Genomic DNA, 19,832 nt, shown 5'->3' on the forward strand with positions numbered 1-19,832 from the left:
AGGAAGGACTTGCCTCCCTATTTGTATGTTTCAAGAAGCCTTAGAATAATTGCAAGCGCCAAGCAAGAGGCACATGGAAAAGGCCTTTCTACTTTGCACAGGGCGGCAGGTGGAGAGCAGGGAATCACGCGGGCAGAAAGGGAAGCAAATGAGTCCCGAAATTATCGCAATCAAATGCTGTTATACCTGGCTAATGGGATGGAATGGGTCAACTCAGAAAAGGCAGAATGGAAAGAGAAGAACGGTGCTGTTGCTAATGGCTTTGAAAAGTCCTCCGCGCAGGGAGAGGGGAGAAAACTATTAGGTTGTTGCTCTGCTTGAGTGGAGGGGATGAGCGCTCAATTCATGGCTCCGTGAAGGAAGATGGGAAACTTCTCCCCAGAGTGCAAAGGGATTAAACGGCCTGCAGTGAGGAAATGGGAGCAAGATGTGTGTGCATGTCTGTATAGAAGCCAGCTTTAAAACTCTTGTTAAAGCAAATGGTTCTTGCAAAGTTCTTGCTCGGCAAATGTACAAACAGTGGAAGATGTTGTTGCATTGTCAGCCAGAGAGTCGGGGAGCTGTTTTCCCAGAGAGTGCACCACCACCAGAAGATCATGTAGGAAGTTGCCTTTGTTGTTGTTTAGTCCTTTAGTCGTGTCCGACTCTTCGTGACCCCATGGACCAGAGCACGCCAGGCACTCCTGTCTTCCACTGCCTCTCGCAGTTTGGTCAAACTCATGCTGGTAGCTTCGAGAACACTGTCCAACCATCTCGTCCTCTGTCGTCCCCTTCTCCTCGTGTCCTCCATCTTTCCCAACATCAGGGTCTTTTCCAGGGAGTCTTCTCTTTTCATGAGGTGGCCAAAGTATTGGAGCCTCAGCTTCACGACCTGTCCTTCCAGTGAGCACTCAGGGCTGATTTCCTTAAGAATGGATCGGTTTCATCTTCTTGCAGTCCATGGGACTCTCAAGAGTCTCCTCCAGCACCATAATTCAAAAGCATCAATTCTTTGGCGATCAGCCTTCTTTATGGTCCAGCTCTCGCTTCCATACATCAGTACTGGGAAAACCATGGCTTTTACTATACAGACCTTTGTTGGCAAGGTGATGTCTCTGCTTTTTAAGATGCTGTCTAGGTTTGTCATTGCTTTTCTCCCAAGAAGGAGGCGTCTTTTAATTTCGTGGCTGCTGTCACCATCTGCAGTGATCATGGAGCCCAAGAAAGTAAAATCTCTCACTGCCTCCATTTCTTCCCCTTCTATTTGCCAGGAGGTGATGGGACCAGTGGCCATGATCTTCGTTTTCTTGATGTTGAGCTTCAGACCATATTTTGCGCTCTTCTCTTTCACCCTCATTAAAAGGTTCTTTAATTCCTCTTCACTTTCTGCCACCAAGGTGGTGTCAACTGCATATCTGAGGTTGTTGATATGGAAGTTGCCTTATTCTGAGTCAAATACCTGGTGTAGCTCAGTATTGTCGACACTGGCTGGCACAGGCTCTCCAGTGTTTGGAGCAGAGGGCATTCCCAGTCCTACCTGGAGATGCCAAGGGGAGGGGATTGAACCATGATCCCTCCCTGTAATTTTGTGTTTGCCATATCCATTTACTCCAGTTTCCTGGTGTGCACGCTTGTTTGCTGCATCTGAACTCTACTTTTTGAGATGTACCATATTTTTCCGTGTATAAGACGCCCCCATGTATAAGACGATCCCTATTTTTTTAACTCCAAATTAAGAAATTAAGTTCTTTAGCTTTTTGGGGGTGGGGTGGGGGAGGTAACTTCCGCCAATCGCTCACCCGCCTGCCCCGCCACTGCCGATCGCTTGCCACAACGACTGCCGATCTCACACCTCTCCACAGCCACCAATTGTCTGCCCGCTCACCGCTGCCAACATCCCACCCACCAACTTGCCACAGCCGCCAATCGCCTGCCCAATTGCCGCAGCCACAGCCAATCGCCAGCAGGCCTTGCCGCAGCCACCAATCACCCGCTCAATTGCTGCTTCCAGTCTCCTGCTTGCTGCTGCCATTAATTGCACATCCCTCCTCTGCATTCACTATCTAAGACAACACCCAAATTTTGCCTATCATTTTTAGCAAAAAGCATTGTCTTATACACTGAAAAATATGGTATACAGTGGATGCTCGGGATGCGAACGTGATCTGTGCGGGATGCACATTCGCAACCCGCAGCTTCTCAACCCGCGTCTGCGCACACACAGGTTGCGATTTGGCACTTCTGTGCATACGCAAAGTGTGATTTAGCGCTTCTGCGCATGCATGACTGCAGAAACTCAGAAGTAACCCGTTCCGGTACTTCTGGGTTTCAGCGGTCCGCACCTCGAAAAAACGCAACCTAAATCGGCTGTAACCCGAGGTATGACTGTATTTCAAAGCAAAGGTTTGGAGTGTAGATATGGATTCAGAATGTTTTGCCAGATTTTTTTTTTTTTGGGGGGGAGGAGTTAAGATTGTGCATATCAAGGGGCTGTGAGGATAACATCCATAATCGGATGTATGTTGCAGATCCTCCAAGCATGCTGAAAATCCTGAACTGACCCAGCCCAGCAAGCTATGAAGCAACTGACTTGCCTGGTGTCTCAATCTCTCCTATGTAGATTGGAAATAATTTCATAGAATTGCAATGTAGGAATCTTTTGCTCAACCTGAGGCTCAAACCCACAACCCTGAGATTAAGAGTCTCACGGGTTACCGACAGAGGCTTCCCTCATAGAGTGGCTGGGAAGACAAACATAACCAAGACCAGACGTTCCTTTTTCTATTAGGAAGCATAACTTCTCCATTTTGCTAAAAGAAAAACCCCACCAACTTTTTACTAATGGACGGTGCAGACAGAGAATAATGAAACTTACCTCTCCATTTAAGAAGCAGTAAAACACAGACACAAAAAAGCCCTAGAAGAAACAGAAAGACATTGGTATGAGGTTATTTTTCTCTCGTTGCAAAAGAGGATAGAAAGATGCATGAAAAAAGGCTGGAATGTCTGGGGTTGAACATCACAAAGCCCTCGCTTTTTTCACTTCTGATGTCCCTCAGCCAATATTCCTCTGCCAACAAGTTGATTCTTGAGTCGTCGCTTTATTGAGATACATCTCAAAGTAATGCTGTGTTATCTAGCGATCCTTAATATTGTCCAGATTAGTTAGGGGTGCCTAACCTGGAGACCCCCAGATGCTGTTGGACTAGAACTCCATTCGTATGTTCAATTAAAAAAAGAAAGTATCCCATCGCCAGCTAGTCTCCAGGTGGCTATGAGAGAGCAATAAAAACATAGTAAAACAGAATAAAACAAACACTTCTGATCATGGGCCTTGTTGCCTTGAGGGCCACAGGTCAGCCCTGCCTGGTCTAGATCTATGGCTGGCTGTTCATAAATTGGTTTGGGGGACAAATCTCTTTAACCGGACATTACATCTTTGAAATCATGTATATATCACAGATGGTTGCTACATAAAGCCCGACACCACTTCTATAAGTGATATATGAGGCTGCCCTTGAGACTGACCCAGAAACTCCAGCGGGTGCAGAATGCCGCGGCAAGACTCCTCACGGGGTCCTCGCTGCAGGATCACATTCACCCGGTGCTATACCAGCTGCACTGGCTCCTGGTGGAGTACAGGATCAGGTTTAAGGTGCTGGTTTTAACCTTTAAAGCCCTATATGGCCTAGGACCCTTGTACCAACGGGACCGCCTCTCCTGGTATGTCCCACGGAGGACCTTATGGTCTTCAAACAAAAACATCTTGGAGGTCCCGGGCCACAGGGAGGTTAGGCTGGCCTCAACCAGAGCCAGGGCTTTTTAGGCTGTGGCTCCAATCTGGTGGAATGCTCTGTCCCAAGAGACTAGGGCCCTGTGGGACATGACATCTTTCCGCAGGGCCTGCAAGACAGAGCTGTTCCACCAGGCCTTTGGCCAGGGCACAGTCTGACCCCCTCTTCTGGTAATCCTCACAAAACTCTAGCTCAATGGTTGCCATTAATTTGATTCTGAACTGATTTTAGAATGAATTGATTTTAGAATGCTGTGTTACTTTTATTGTTGTTAGCCGCTCTGAGCCCGGCTTCAGCTGGGGAGGGCGGAATATAAATAAAATTTTATTATTATTATTAAGGCGACACCATTGTCTGATCTACCTTGGCATGGTCTACTCTGACAGGTAGTGATTCTCCAGGATAAAGAGCAGGGATCTTTCTTATAATCTCATACGGGATCAGACACAACTGGAGATGCTAGGATCTGAAGCTGCAGCCTGCTGTGTGCAGATCAGGTGCCCTGAATTATGTTTTTTTCCTAACTTTGTGGCCATTTCCTTGCACCTGGAAAGATGAAAAACCTCTCAGTGAATGTTTGTTTGTCTTATCTAAATTGTTTTGGATTGCTTTGACATTCCCCAGGAGCTTCACCTGCAGTGGGTATCCCAAATGTGCTTAAATTTCCCATTCTGGGCAAAGTACAGTTCACTTTATATTTTTTCTTCTTCATTTTTTCATTCTTAAGTTCAGTTCCCCACATTTGTTGTTGTTGTCATCACCACCACCACCACTATTATTATTATTATTATTATTATTATTATTATTATTATTATTATTATTATTTCCACTTACTTGCCAAGTAAGTTGTTTACACGTATAAAACGAATTCTTAAAAACACACACAATTAAAATACACAATATAACAGTTTTAACAATAAATTAAAATAAACATTCACAACTAAAAGAGATGCAACACATCACTTTGTTGTTGTTGCTTTTTTAAAAAAGTCCTCTTGCAAACCTACCAGCATTTTAGTGCTAATTTCTCCCAATGGACACACATTTGCAAGCAATTTTGCCTAATATACACAAGATGGCAAAGCCATTTCCCCAAGTGTGATGCATTTTGTATGAATTTCTGGTTTCCACAACTAAGAAAACTCGCCACATCTCAGGTTGTAGGGGAAGATAGATGAAGGACTCCATAGTGGAATGGTGTTTCCAAGCTGGTTCAATTCTGACTGCTGGCTGCCCGGAGCTTTGCAAACTCTCTGAATTCCAGGGCCTTGAAACAAACTGGTCACCAGTGCAACTGGTACGAGATCAGTGCGCCATGTTCTGGGTCTTGCCAGAATCCTAGTATCTGCATTCTTGGCCAACTAAATTCTTAAAAAGCTAACTTTAAGGGCAGCCCTACACAGACTATAGGGGCATGGGTAACGCTGTGGGTTAAACCACAGAGCCTAGGACTTGCTGATCAGAAGGTTGGAGGTTCAAATCCCGTGACGGGGTGAGCTCCTATTGCTCAGTCCCTGTTCCTGCCAACCTAGCAGTTCAAAAGCACGTCAAAGTGCAAGTAGATAAATAGGTACCGCTCTGGTGGGAAGGTAAACGGCGTTTCCGTGCGTTGCTCTGGTTCGCCAGAAGTGGCTTAGTCATGCTGGCCACATGACCCAGAAGCTGTATGCCGGCTCCCTCGGCCAGTAAAGCGAGATGAGCGCTGCAACCCCAGAATTGGCCACAACTGGACCTAACAGTCAGGGGGTCACTTTACTTTTTACACAGACTGTATTACAGCAGTCCAGCCTAGAGGTGATTAGGGTAAAAATGACTGAGGCAAGTTCTATTTCCTGGAGCTGGTGAAAGGCAATAGAGACCACCACTTCCAGCTGAGCAGCCAGAAAACCTCTGGATTCAGAAAAATGCTCAAGCTGTGAGCCAAGTCTCAGTTCCCTTTTTCATGTGAACGTGTTACCCAGGGACAATCAGGGCAGAGAAATGTTAGCTAATCTTGAACTGGCCCTAACCGAAAAGTAAAACCCATTTGATTCTTGTCTGGATTTTGACAACTTAATTGCAGATGCTTTGGGGAACATTCACTCAATAATAATAATAATAATAATAATAATAATAATAATAATAATAATTATTATTATTATTTTTATTTATACCCCACCCTCCCTGGCCAGAGCCGGACTCTGGGAGGCTAACACCAATAAAATTAAAATAAAACATAATAGGGGGAAACAAACAAACAAACAAGCCAGTTTATTAAAATACGTGTTAAAATACAATTTAAAATGCAGCCTCATTTTAATAGTAGCCCATAAATCAAAACCATAAGGGGAGGGAAACATAAGGGTCAGACTGAGTCCAAACCAAAGGCCAGGCGGAACAGATGTCAAGTCCTGCAGGGCCCTAGTCTCTTGTGACAGAGTGTTCCACCAAGTCGGGGCCAGTACTGAAAAGGCCCTGGCCCTAGTTGAGACCAATCTAACCACTTTGCAGCTTGGGATCTCCAAAGTTATTTGTGGACCTTAAGGTCCTCCGCGGGGCATGCCAGGAGAGGCATTCCCGTAGGTACGAGTGTCCTAGGCCACATAGGGCTTTAAAGGTCAAAACCAGCACCTTAAACCTGACCTTGTACTCCACCGGGAGCCAGGGCAGCTGTTAAAGCACTGGATGAATGTGATCCCGCAGCAAGGACCCCGTAAGTTATAACCCATCCACAGTCCGTGAGGTATTTCTCTTGGCTATCATTCCTTGTCAGTCTCACTGACTGCGAGCTCTAGCGGTCAACAGAGTGACACACTTGTCAAAGCTGAGCCAGTTTAGGCAATTACCACGACTGTGCCCATTTTGTGTTTTTCTTTTAACATCCCTTACCTGAAAAGACTGCAAGAAGGAATTGAAGTAGATGAAAAATATCTGGGAGATATCATCTTCCCCGGGGTTGACGAAGAAAAGCATGTAGGTAATACCCAGAAGAGGCAGAAGAACTAATGTTGCTTTGACGGCCTTCCTGTTAAGGGGAGATCAAAGGGGGAAAGTTCACAAAAACGGCAGAAAATGAGAACATTGATGGAGGGCACCATCTCACCATTGAAATGCTGAAATCACATGTTTAATGAACGAGACTGGATTTGCCTGACTTGTGGTAGTTTCTAAGCTATGTGTGGGATGAAAGGCCACCCAAATTCCAGAATTTCAGACAATGAGACTCAGGAGATTCCCAAATAGCTTGTGCCATCATTTGTTCACTCACTTTTTACAGAGAATCTGCACAACGTTATAGCCAAACGTTCAGCCTGCTTTATCGCTTCATGTTCAGGGTGGCTGGGAGTTTAGGGGTGAAGCCAGGGAGTTGAAACCTATGAACCCAACAATGTTGACTCTGATTTTGCCCAAGTCAGTATTGACACAGCCAGGGATAAATGAGTCGGACAATTTCAGTTTCTTGTCTGGTTCCCATTTTTCCAATCTTAAACCTATTTCCCCACATTTCCACATCAGTTTGAGATTTATAAGAAAGTAACTGGGAAAACTAACCAGAGTTTTAGTTCTGATTTATCCCAATAGACACATATTTGTATGGAATGTTGCCTAATATACACATTTTTGCAACACAGTTTTCACCGTTATATGCATTTTTGTGCACATTACTTGGCCAGAGAACTACACTGCAAAATTCAGAGAAGGGTGAATTTTGAATGGTGGCTGTGTTTTGGTTCACATATTTGTTCATGGAGTGCAAATTAGGTAGGTTTACTTCTAAATGTGAACTGAATTGAATCTCCCCCCATATCCCTAACTCTGTCCAAAGAATAAATGGAAAATAATAGATTTAAAGGTCTGGGTATTTTATTTTTTTAGGTCTCTGCTAGTGCTAAAAAAAGGAGACTCGGTGGTGCCAGGCATACCACTCTGAAAGCACAGTTCTGCAATTCAGGTGCTACCACTGAAAAGGCCCTGTTTGCACTTGGGAAACTGGGCATTCCTCTGCAAGGTCCTAATTCATTTGCCTCGGTTAAAGGTAAAGGGTAAAGGGACCCCTGACGATTAGGTCCAGTTGTAGCTGACTCTGGGTTGTGGCGCTCATCTCACTTTATTGGCTGAGGGAGCCGGCGTACAGCTTCTGGGTCATGTGGCCAGCATGACTAAGCTGCTTCTGGCAAATCAGAGCAGCACATGGAAACACCGTTTACCTTCCTGCTGGAGCGGTACCTATTTATCTACTTGCACTTTTGACGTGCTTTCGAACTGCTAGGTTGGCAGGAGCAGGGACCAAGCAACGGGAGCTCACCCCGTCGCGGGAATTCGAACCGCTGACCTTCTGATCAGCAAGTCCTAAGCTCTGTGGTTTAACCCACAGCGCCACCCGTGTCCCATTGCCCTGGTTACACATATGCTAAAATCAAACTCCCAAAGAGCTGATCTATACATTTCACAATGTAGTGGTATAATCCGGGGTGGGGGGGCTCCTGGGACTGTACCACTTCAGAATATGGGTGGTGCAAATCATCAGCTTAAATACTCTACCAACTCTTTCCCTGTGAAAAATTAGGAGGTTGCAAGCCAGGCTTTCGTCTAAACCCTAGTTTTCTATTTGCGAGGAGTTCTTAACCTCAGACATGCAACCCCAACCCCTGCTTTCTGAAATGTTACAGCCCTCGGTGAGCTGTGCCATGTGTCTCCTCTGTTCCCCATAATTTGACTCTGAGATGCTTCATGTTGCTATAGCCCAGATTTCTACAGTTGGGTCTATAGAGCTAGGTATCGCTTGCTTAGTTTGCTAACACAACCTTGAGCGGAGCTCTTCAGCAGTTCAGGCTCAGCAAAGTTTATCTTAACTTTGCAAAAAAAGGGGGGGAAGAGGTGGGAGAATAGAGGACTTGTAAAGAGCAGATCAGCTTATTTTAATTTGCTTGCAGAAGCGCTGCTTTGCAAAGCATTAGCTGGGATCTAGCAAGTCAGCTTTCGGAACATTTAGCTTAATTGCCAATAAATTTGATTCCAAAACTCGAAGGAAGGCGGAGCTGAACAGGGGGAGAGAGGGCAATTTAGCTTTCAATGTGAGAGTGAGGGAAATGGGTCTTAAAGGCAAGGTTTTTCTTGCATAGAGAGGGAAAGTCAGCAGAACTAAATATAAAATATGAGATAGAATGAGACTGACAGTCATCTGATCTCTTGTAGCAAGGAGGGGCAGCCTGCGGTCTTCCAAAAGACTACAACTCCCATCATCCATGACCATTGATGATTATGGCTGGGGCTAATGGAAGTTGAAGGGACGTGGGTGGTGCTGTGGGTTAAACCACAGAGCCTAGGACTTGCCAATCAGAAGGTCGGCGGTTCGAATCCCTGTGACGGGGTGAGCGCCCCTTGCTCGGTCCCTGCTCCTGCCAACCTAGCAGTTCAAAAGCACATCAAAGTGCAAGTAGATAAATAGGTACCACTCCGGCAGGAAGGTAAACAGTGTTTCCGTGCGCTGCTCTGGTTCGCAAGAAGCGGTTTAGTCATGCTGGCCACATGACCCGGAAGCTGTACGCCGGCTCCCTTGGCCAATAAAGCGAGATGAGTATCGCAACCCCAGAGTCGGCCCCTTTACCTTTAGTGGAGGTTCAGAGTCCAAGAACAGCTGAATGACCCCTTGTCCCCCCCCTAAGCAAATGCACATTTTGCTATTATGAAATATTCTTAACCTGAGCCATTCTACGACACACAAACCGTCTATAATTGAAGGAGGTAATGTTAAATGAAGAGGTAGCAATTGGCAGTGATGTTTTTCAGCCTGATTCCAATCACAACTCTCTATTGAATTTTCTTTATAATAACTGGTGTCTTTCGCAGTGAAATGAAACCTCGACACCCAGTTGACTTCATAGTGATTAAGGTGAAGGAGTGTTGAAATGACATGTTTAAGCAAATGAGCTTTGAGTTTGCCAGACTGATTGGCAATTTCTAAGGTGCGCGGGGGATGAAAGGCCACAGGATTTCAGAGGCTCGGGGGATTTCCAACTGGCTTCTCTCAGATTTCAGAAGACAACCCAGCGGCGTGGCTTCACTTATATGTAAGAAATAGGTTAGTCAATTTTTTTTTAAAAAAAATCCTGTATAGACAGACTTGGGTTGTAAAGCCATCTATACATTTGTAAAGTAAACAAATAATTTGTTTTCTCCTGCTCTGGAGGGTAGGACTCAAACCAATGGCTTCCAGTTACAAGAAGGGAGATTCTGACTAAATATCAGGAAGAACTTTCTGATGGTAACAGTGGAACAGACTTCCTAGGGAGGCTGTGGACTCTCCTTCCTTGGAGATTTTTAAGCAGAGGTTGGTTGGCCATCGGTCATAGATGCTTTAGTTGAGCTTCCTGCATTGAAGGGGGCTGGACTAGATGACCCTCGGGTCCCTTCCAACTCTACAATCCCACAATTTTACGATTCTATTATTCCATGAGGCAGTCTCCTGCAGAATACATGGGAACCACCTTACATCAATCTGCCTTATATCAAGTCAAACCATTGGTCCATCTAGTTCTGACATGTCTCCAATTTCTTTTCAAACCTTTTATTGGCATCACCTAGAAACATCCAAGGGATGCAGGTGGCGCTGTGGGTTCGAATCCCTGTGACGGGGTGAGCTCCTGTTGCTCTGTCCCTGCTCCTGCAAACCTAGCAGTTCAAAAGCACGTCAAAGTGCAAGTACAGTGGTGCCCCGCAAGACGAATGCCTCGCAAGACGGAAAACCCGCTAGACGAAAGGGTTTTCCGTTTTTGAGCTGCTTCGCAAGACGATTTTCCCTATGGGCTTGCTTTGCAAGACGAAAACGTCTTGCGAGTGTTCCGATTTTTTCCCGCTCCCCCCCTTTTTCTAAGCCACTAAGCTGCTAATAGCCTTTTAGCCGCTAATCCGCTAAGCCTTTAATAGCCGCTAAGCCTTTAATAGCCGCTAAACCGCATCACTGTAGATAAATAGGTACTGCTCTGGCAGGAAGGTAAACAGTGTTTCCGTGCGCTGCTCTGGTTCGCCAGAAGCGGCTTAGTCCTGCTGGCCACATGACCCGGAAGATGTATGCCAGCTCCCTTGGCCAGTAAAGCTAGATGAGCGCCGCAACCCCAGAGTCGGCCACAACTGGACCTAATGGTCAGGGGTCCCTTTATCTTTACCTTTATAAACATCCAAAACAAATCAATACAGAATTACCACTTCCCCAGTGGCACAAAACATTTGCTAAAAGAAAGGAGGCAGAGCAGTCTATCGTCGCATTTCTAAGTCTCCAGGGAGAACGGGCGTCTGCAGTGTATTTCAACGACAAAAAACCAAATAGAGATATTTAGCCACTAACTTGGTGAGCTCCTGATCATTCCCCAGTAATAGAAAATGTATGACCTCCGACTCTGGTTTCCATTTGGGGATACAGAGTTGATCTAGAAATTGCTGATGGAGATCAGCATATAGTTTACAATTAAGAACCATATGTGTAGGGGTTTCCACCAGGTGGTCTTCACATGGGCAAGTTCTTTCTCCTTCCACCCTGCCTGAGAAAGGAGGTTTGATGGATTTGAATTATGGCTGGCAGCAGTTCTCCAGTTCTCTCCCAGCGCTCCCTGGAGATCCTGGGACCAGTGATTGGTTGGGGATATAAGGGGAAAGGTGATTTTTTTCAGCAGCGCAGCGCTCAGCTTACCTGTACTGTATTGTTTCTGAAGTCGTTGATGCTCTCAGCTTTGTCATGAGAATCCTAACTATGTTAAACAGGAAAACAAAATTTATCTGCAAGAAAAATGGGGGAGGGGGAGAGAGAGGAAACAAGATCAGTGCCGATAAACACGTACGAGGCGCAACGAAATGATCAATGTGTTTTCTGTGCTGCAGGAAGAGCTTCTCCTCTTGCAAGTTGTGATACAATAAAGGGAGTGAAAATTAAATTGGCCTTCTTCCTGGAGAGCCGTTGCTGGAGTCTCCCTCTTTTCTACCTGTCTGAGATGAGTTCCAATAAAGGAGCAATATGTTCAGGTGGAATGAAGGCACGCTCATTCCAATCCTGAGCCGCAAAGGGCGTTGAAGAGGCAGTTTGGGGAGGGGGCAGAGAAATGGTTATCTGAAATCTGAGCTGGCAACTGGCAACTCCCCAAAGTAATTTTATTTAGCCCTGGTGACTCTCCTGAGAATGTCTCCTAGCTGTAAGAATCAGAGACTCCGCAGTTCTGCAACTTGCTTTCAGACCTGTGCCTGCAACAATAGCACTGTGCTGAAATCTGTCTTCCAGTTTCTGCTGAATTTTCTTCCCCTGTGAAAGAGGCTCCTGTTTTTCTGCTTCATTTTCAGTGTGCATTAGAATGCCTTTAGAACAGGCATAGGCAAACTCCGCCCCTCCAGATGTTTGGTACTACAATTCCCATCATCCCTAGCTAACAGGACCAGTGGTCATGGATGATGGGAATTGTAGTCCCAAACATCTGGAGGGCCAGAGTTTGCCTATGCCTGGTTTAGAATTTCAGTAGGTCTGGTGATCTGAGCTCACTGTTGTGAAGTGGCCATGAATAGTGGGAAGAACTACCTTTACACTGTTAATCAGGATTCTGCACCCACTGAGCATGCTCAGTCACCAATGAGCTGGGTTCTGGAGGTTTTAACACACATTCACACACCTCTAGATCATCCCCCCCATATCTTTTGTATTTCTGCAAAACCTTGAGCCTGCTGATATCTCCCTCTTTTTGTGGCTGGATGGTGGCATGCGGACTATTACAGGAACGGCACTCACACCCTGAACATCAGAAACAGCAAGACCGCAGATAGGAGGGACAAACTGCAAAGGATGGCATTTGTACCCTGCTTGTGAAATCTCAGCAGGCATCAGTCTGGATGCAGAAGGCTTGACCAGGTGGGCAGGCCAGCTGGACTCTGGTCTGCTCCTGCAGGGCACTGCTTTTGAAGGTATGTCCCCTTGAACTGGGACATGAGAGCCAAACGCCCCCCAGGCCCTTTCTCTCCAAAGCCTTTTGTGAGATGACACCCAGTAGAGATATGAGAGACGTTTGAAATAACAGATTTGTCTGAGTATAGTGATCTTTATGATCTGAAAGTTCCTCTTCAGAAGGTTTGCCTCAAAGGCAGGAACTGATAAATGGAAATGACAGCTCCAAACTGATTGTATTTATGGCAGAGTACCATTGCTGTATGTCTCGGGGATGTCGTTCTACTTAAGCCAAGAACTATTTGTTTTGCTGGGGCTCGGAGGTGGAAGTAATTACCAGAATCTGTTTCAATCTAGTACAGCCAAACCAATTCAGGACCCTGGTCAGCTCCCAGTGGATCCTGCGTGCTGAGCTGTGGTGGACGTTGTTTCAGCAAAGGACCAGAATAATTTGAAGGCTTGAGAAGACGACGACTGCAAGGACTACCATTCCAGCCCCTCCTAGTGCCTTTCTTCCAGGACATAGAATCATAGAGTTGGAAGGGACCATGAGGGTCATCTGGTCCAACCCGCTATGATGCAGGAATCATCTGCCCAATGTGGGGCTCTAACCTCTGACCCTGAGATTAAGAGTCTTGTGCTCTACCAATCTCCCTGCAATCCTTAAAGGACTCATAGTGGAATCAGATTACATGTTGGTGGAACAGGGGAGTCACCCTCAGAGTCTAAGGGTGATGGAAGAACCATGTCCTCCGTCCTCAATATAAGAGCAGGTACCAAGGGCTCCTAGCCCTGAGTAGGGTGGCTTGGGATTCATCTACCGTAAGTCCTCCTCAGGGCAACCTTGGGGCTCGGATGTAGGGGATACGACACTGACTGCTGCTTCTCCCTAGGAGACCTGTGTGTTGCATGGTTGAGGGGTGAGTTCTGCCTGGTGCATTCTTCTTCTTCTTCTTCTTCTTCTTCTTCTTCTTCTTCTTCTTCTTCTTCTTCTTCACACAATGGGGAAGCATTGAGCCCCTGAGCTATAAAAAAATCAGGACAAGGTTCCAGCAAGAGCTTATTTTCTAGTTATCAAAAATGGCCCCCTCTTGCAACACACGAGGAGGTTTCATGTGCATGCATGAGTCGTTCTGCATCCTACTGCAGACAAAAATGTTCCAGGTGCATTGGTTTGGAAGGTGGGGAAGGAAGAATGATGCAAATCAACAATGGTGGTAACTCGGCAGGTTTTGCTGGAGGAGGAGAACTTGCTGAGGTGAGGAAAATGAGGCTGGAGCAATAATGAAGTCCTTTCGGTCCTTGGAGGGGAATAAAATGCAGGATTCTCCTCTTCATTACAGCAAGGTCTCTTTGCTGATTCACCATAATTGAGAGACTGAAATGCTCTTGGAAATGGAGTGGAGAGCAAGGGGAAAGGGAAATTCGCCACTCTCTTGATCCTTCTGTTCTCTGGCTGTGCCTCCCCAGAGCCGTCTTTCCCATTGGTGTTAGTGGTTCTGTGCTGGTCCTGTGGGTTACCCAAGAGGCGAGGTCCAAGTCCAGTCTGTGGTTGAAGGTGCAACGTGGAGGCAGTCCGTAGTAGCTGAAGCTGGGTGCAGGGCAGGGAGTCGGGTGAAGTCAGGGACAGGCATGCAAGCAGAGAGCCAGGGCAGGTCAGGAGCTCAGGCAGGAAAGCGGGACAGGGCTCAGGCAGCAACCAACAATGTTGCTCCTGCAACTTGGGACTGGGGCTGGCCAAATTTTATGTTACTTTTTGTTTATGCAGAATCAGTAGTGCTACAGTTCCTGAAACCAGACACCGAAGTGAGCTCAGTTTATGTGTTCTGACTTAAATACATTTTAGAGGCAAAATGCTGAGATTTCATTAATGCCGGAATATCAGAAAGAGGCAAATCTACAGCAGTGCCCCCTCTCATAACCTGAAATCAGCAAAAGGAGAAGTTCGTGGAGAAGAAGAACAAGAAGAAGAAGAAGAAGGGGAGGAGTTTGGATTTGATATCCCGCCTTTCACTCCCCTTCAGGAGTCTCAAAGCGGCTAACATTCTCCTTTCCCTTCCTCCCCCACAACCAACACTCTGTGAGGTGAGTGGGGCTGAGAGACTTCAAAGAAGTGTGACTGGCCCAAGGTCACCCAGCAGCTGCATGTGGAGGAGCGGGGAAGCGAACCCGGTTCACCAGATTACGAGTCCACCGCTCTGAACCACTACACCACACTGGCTCTCTAAGGAAGTCTAAGGAAGGCAAGGAGAGGCTGAAGAGATCTCCTTCTTCTCTTCCTCCTATCAGAGGCAACAAGAGCCAGGATTCAGAGAGCTCTAATCCTTTACGCCAACAGGCTGGTGCTAGAGCCACGCTATTAATAGTTCACAACAATGTAGAGCAGCCTTGATGCTTCCGAAGGGTAGCACCCAAGAGGGGCAATATGTATTTTCATGCCACCATATTAGCTCTATCTGTTTTCTTGATTTATTTTCCGATCACCTTGCTCAGTACTTTTGCTTTCAATGTTCTGCTCAATTTCTTTAAAATGGATTTTTAATTGTATTTTTATAGCACATGTTTACCTCTTGCTTGCCGGTTAATGATTGTAATTTCCTGAGAGTTGCTTAGAGAATTTGTTAAATTAGGGGGTTCTAAGATGAGTAAGCAAATAAATAAATAAATTGAGATTCAAAGAGCTCTAATGCTTTAGGCCAGATACCAGCAATTTAGTAACGATAATAATTCATTATTTATACCCCGCCCATCTGGCTGGGTTTCCCCAGCCGCCACCACACTATTCAACGCTGTTTTTTTCTTTGACAACCTGGTCCAGAATGTCCTCCATTCAGGTTTTGGAGTTGGGGGCAGGGGTGATGCTGACTATCTGTGCTTTTAAAATTGCTGTTATGAATCAGTTACAAGACCACGAGCCATTTCCTAATTGCTCTCTTAGCAGGAGACGCTTTCTTAGTAAGCAAAGCTATTATCCTGAATAATCATCCTTTGCCGATGTATGAAAAGTAATGCTAACCGCAAATCCTGTGATTTGATAACCCGAGCTCTTCAGTGTTTTGTCAGCCTGACCTCACTCAACTAATGGTCTCCTGACCTCCAGATTTCTTCTTCATTCGCCTTTTCAGATTGCCTTGCTGTTCTTGAGTAAGTCTCATTTCCTTTGAAGAATGATATGCATCCCAGAAAGAATCCCTTTTAGGATTCGCGGAACCATTTTGAGACGTGAGCCAACAGCAGGCAACTCCTTCTAGCATTGTTCCTCCTCCTCCCTGCTGTGTCCCACAACAGCAAACATCAGGAGCCGGAGTCCGGAATAGGTCAGCAATAAAGCACCCGGTGTGGGTGAAGTCAACTCTTTGTTCAAAGAAACCAAAACAGGCCTAGTGATCACAGCAACCCAGTAGGTTCTGCCCCAATGAGGCAGTTGTAAGGACTGAAGGTCCCTAACTTCCCACCACTAAGGCTCTTTTCCCCAGTTCCTTCCCCAGCAGCCTAAAGCTCCTTCATCTAGTCTCTCTTTGCTCCACCATCTTCATTTCTCTGCATGTTCTGTGAGACCAGTGAGGAGGAGAGCTGGTCACAGCAGGAGGGAAAGACCTCCCTGGCTTTTCCAGCAGCCTGCCTCCACTCTTCCTCTTGGTCCTCTTCCTCACCAGCCTCTGCTTCTGGACTGCTCTCTGCCACAGCCTCTTCCTGCTCACCAAACCCTGTTGCCTCACCACCACCACCACCATTTATTTATATCCCACCCATCTGGCTGGGTTTCCACAACCACTCTGGGCAGCTCCCAACGGAATATTAAACACACAATAAAACATCAAATATTAAAAACTTCCCTAAACAGTGCTGCCTTCAGATGTCTTCTAAAAGTCAGTTAGTTGTTTATTTCCTTGACATCTGGTGGGAGGGCTTTCTGTCAGCATCGCCCTAGAGCCAGTGCGCCAACTGGACTCATGTACCTCAACCCCGACTGGGCTAGGCGAGCTGGGTAGCACCGCCAGAGACCTCCTTTCTCACAGGAAACGGTCACAGTGCTGTGGACTCACAGCTGAGAGCTGAGAGCACCGGATTCACTGTCTCAATAATACAGCCGTTGCGCAGCAGAGTTTTGCAGAGTCTTGCAGAGTATAAACCACTTGGAGAGCAGCTCTGTAGAATATCTTCCTTTTATTCTGTAACTACAACTATGATACAAAACTATATACAGAGCTGAATATTCTAAGCATAAATCAATGCTACACTGAGAGTCTGCAGCTGCTCTTAGCAGCAATCTTATCTCTAGGATCTCTAACACTCTCACTCTCTCCGATACACTGACTGACTGACTCTCTCTCTCACACACAGATATGTTACTGGGCAGAATAAGTAGATAGGCAGGACACGCCTCCTGCTCTCTGTGTAGAGTCAGCAGAGACCATCAGGAGATGGTCAGGAGATTCTTGGGTATGGGAGGGGTGAAATCTCCTCATCCTCCCCCATTTCATCCGACCATTTCAAGAATCTTTAACACAACTGCAATTTACACACACACTCCAAAAGTTGTTCTCTGCTTACAACCTTGGTTAACACATTTGCAGGTATCTCTCTCCCGGCATATAAAACACTTTTACAATACCATTGAATAAGCAGCTTCTGGAAAAATCTTCATACACATTTCTCTTTCTCACATGCAAATTGACATCTCTAATTAGGCAGATTTGAACAAACCATTTTCAGAACTCAAATACACGCTTTCCTTCAAATATCAGGTAAGGAAATAAATAAAGCGTTTTGTGCTACTACTTTCAGCACACTTCATGCTAGGTTTAAAAACCCCACCAGAGTTGCTTGTGACCGCAGTCTTTGCAAACTCTTCAGAAAACCTTTTCGGTGGTACACCCTTGGTTGTTCTCTCGGACCTGCGCAAAACTCTCTGATCCTCTTGTTCTGGTGCTTCCTCCTCTTTGGGAGAATGGGGAGCTAAAGTATATGAAGCTGCTAAGTTTGAGTCAGCGTCAGACTCACCTGAGGCTTTTGGGCTCTGATAATCTGTGCCATCATCTGGAACTACATTGGCATCAGGATTATCACCACCAACACTTGCCTCCCTCTTAACTTTCTTTGCCCCTTTTGCACCATCATCACAAATGGGATGGCACTGAAAAACGCCAACTCTGTCCCATTGTGGATTGTCATCAATACTCCTGGTCAGCCTTATGGTTTTCGTGTCTGTGATCAGAACACGATAAGACCCTTTCTCATATCCTAAGAAAATACCATGTTCTCCACGCTTGCTCAGTTTGTCACCCTGCGAGGTGTGCACCCAAACCTCCGAACCAAAAATTTTAAAATGCTTTACACATGGCTTTCTTCCGTGAAGCATCTCATATGGGGTGCAATTTATACTAGACTGGTACCTCCTGTTATACACATGACAGAAAAACGAAAGAGCTTCAGCCCAAAAGGGATTGGGTAGCCCCGAATCATGTAACAGCGTTCTGATTCCTTGCTGCAGGGTCTGGTTTACTCTCTCACATAAACCATTCTGCCAGGGTGATCTGGGCGTGGCGGTCCTATGCTCAATGCCCTGTTCAGAAAGAAAACTCTCAAACTCTTCTGAACAAAACTCTCCACCCTTGTCTGTGAAAAGAAAACGTACATTCTCATTATGTACATTTCTGAGCCATTTACAAAACTGGCGAAACTTGGTAAAGGCTTCAGACTTTTTCTGCAGCATATAGACCCAAACATATTTCGAATAGGAGTCTATCAGAACCATGAAAAACCTTGAATTGCCTCTAGAGAGCGCTAGAGGCCCCACTAAGTCTGCATGAATGACTTCATATGGTTTCTTGGCCTCTCTCCCAGACTCTGTACCTTTGGGAGCTTGCCTTGCCTTACTCTCAGCACAAGAAACACATTTCATGTGGTAGGGACATTCTTTCAACTTCATACCCTGAACCATATCAGGCATTTTTGCCACAGCCTGGAAATTCAAATGAGCATAAATACGGTGGTAATAATGAATACATTGGTCATGCAACTTCTCATTCTTATCTACAGATAAATTGCAACACTCTTTCTCAGTTGCTTCTGCAGTGCCTGTACCTGAAACAAAAGGCAATTGGTACAATCCATTTACACATTTTGCATACAGAATGAGCTTGCCATCTCTAAGAATTTCACAGCGAGATTTAGCAAACACCACCTTAAACCCTTGACGATCAAGCTGGGAAACACTCAACAAATTGTCCTGAATATCAGGCGCATACAGGACATTCTTAATAGTTGCATTCAGGCTCTTTAAGAACACAGTTCCTTGAGCCACACTCGTGAGAACTGTCCCATCTGCTTGATGAATTTCCTTCTCTTGCTTGTCAAGCTGAACAAAGAGATTCTTATCTTTGGCCATGTGGTTTGAACAGCCAGAGTCGACCACGAAGAAACTCCGCCCACGTTGACTGGAACAGCGAGAGATCAAGGCCTTTGAAGTAGCAGGTGCTTGGGGATTTCGTCCTCCTCCCCCTCTGCCTCTGAAGTTTCCCTTCTTCTTTGAAGACTTCTTGCACTGGAAACTCAAATGGCCTTGTGCTCCACACGAAAAGCACCGCTTCAATTTCAAAGCTTTAACAGCAGCAGTTTCACTTTCACTTTCCCCTGCTGAAGACTCAGGCACATTTTCAAGCACATTTTTAACAGCACAGTTTTCCCGGCTTTCTCTAACAGCCTGTCTGCGATCCCACTCAGTCAGAAGCACGTTAGACACATAATCTTCTGTTAGCCGGTCAGAAGGCATTGTGGAAATCTGGGCAGCTACTCCATCATAAGACTCATCTAGGCTATTGATCATCAGCATTGCAAACACAGCCTCTGAAATAGCCAGGTCTCGCTGAACAAGGTCTTGTCTGAGACGCTTTAATCGAGATAGATGGCTAGGCAAATCACCACCTTTCTCCAACTGCAGCCTGCACAGCTTCTTAAAGAAAATCACACTGGAACCAGCATTTTGTCTCAGATGCATATCTCTCAACTTATGCCAAACAGCTTGTGCAGTCTCTTGACCCTCTAAGTTCACCAGCAAGTGGTCTGAAACACTCAAAATAATTGTCCCTCGGGCTTTCATATCTGCAGCATGCCATTCAGCCCAATCATCTGCATCCTCATCGGGAGGGTCATCTTCT

The 19,832-nt window shown here is 45.8% G+C and overlaps 1 protein-coding gene across 5 annotated transcripts in view; it reads right to left on the bottom strand.

Annotated features, from left to right (window-relative positions):
- CRHR2 (corticotropin releasing hormone receptor 2) overlaps positions 1-19,832 on the bottom strand; it is a 201,920-nt gene that overhangs the window by 11,917 nt on the left and 170,171 nt on the right. For all 5 annotated transcript variants that reach the window (XM_081163804.1, XM_081163801.1, XM_081163803.1 and 2 more), the window contains 3 exons: positions 11,440-11,525; positions 6,642-6,777; positions 2,855-2,896 (listed from right to left, as the gene is read on the bottom strand). In XM_081163804.1, coding sequence (XP_081019930.1) covers positions 2,855-2,896; positions 6,642-6,777; positions 11,440-11,525 — 264 coding nt within the window. The remainder of the gene's footprint in view (positions 1-2,854; positions 2,897-6,641; positions 6,778-11,439; positions 11,526-19,832) is intronic.

The sequence above is a fragment of the Podarcis bocagei genome (genome assembly GCF_964188305.1).
Source record: "Podarcis bocagei genome assembly, chromosome: 12".
In the NCBI taxonomy this organism is placed as follows: Eukaryota; Metazoa; Chordata; class Lepidosauria; order Squamata; family Lacertidae; genus Podarcis; species Podarcis bocagei.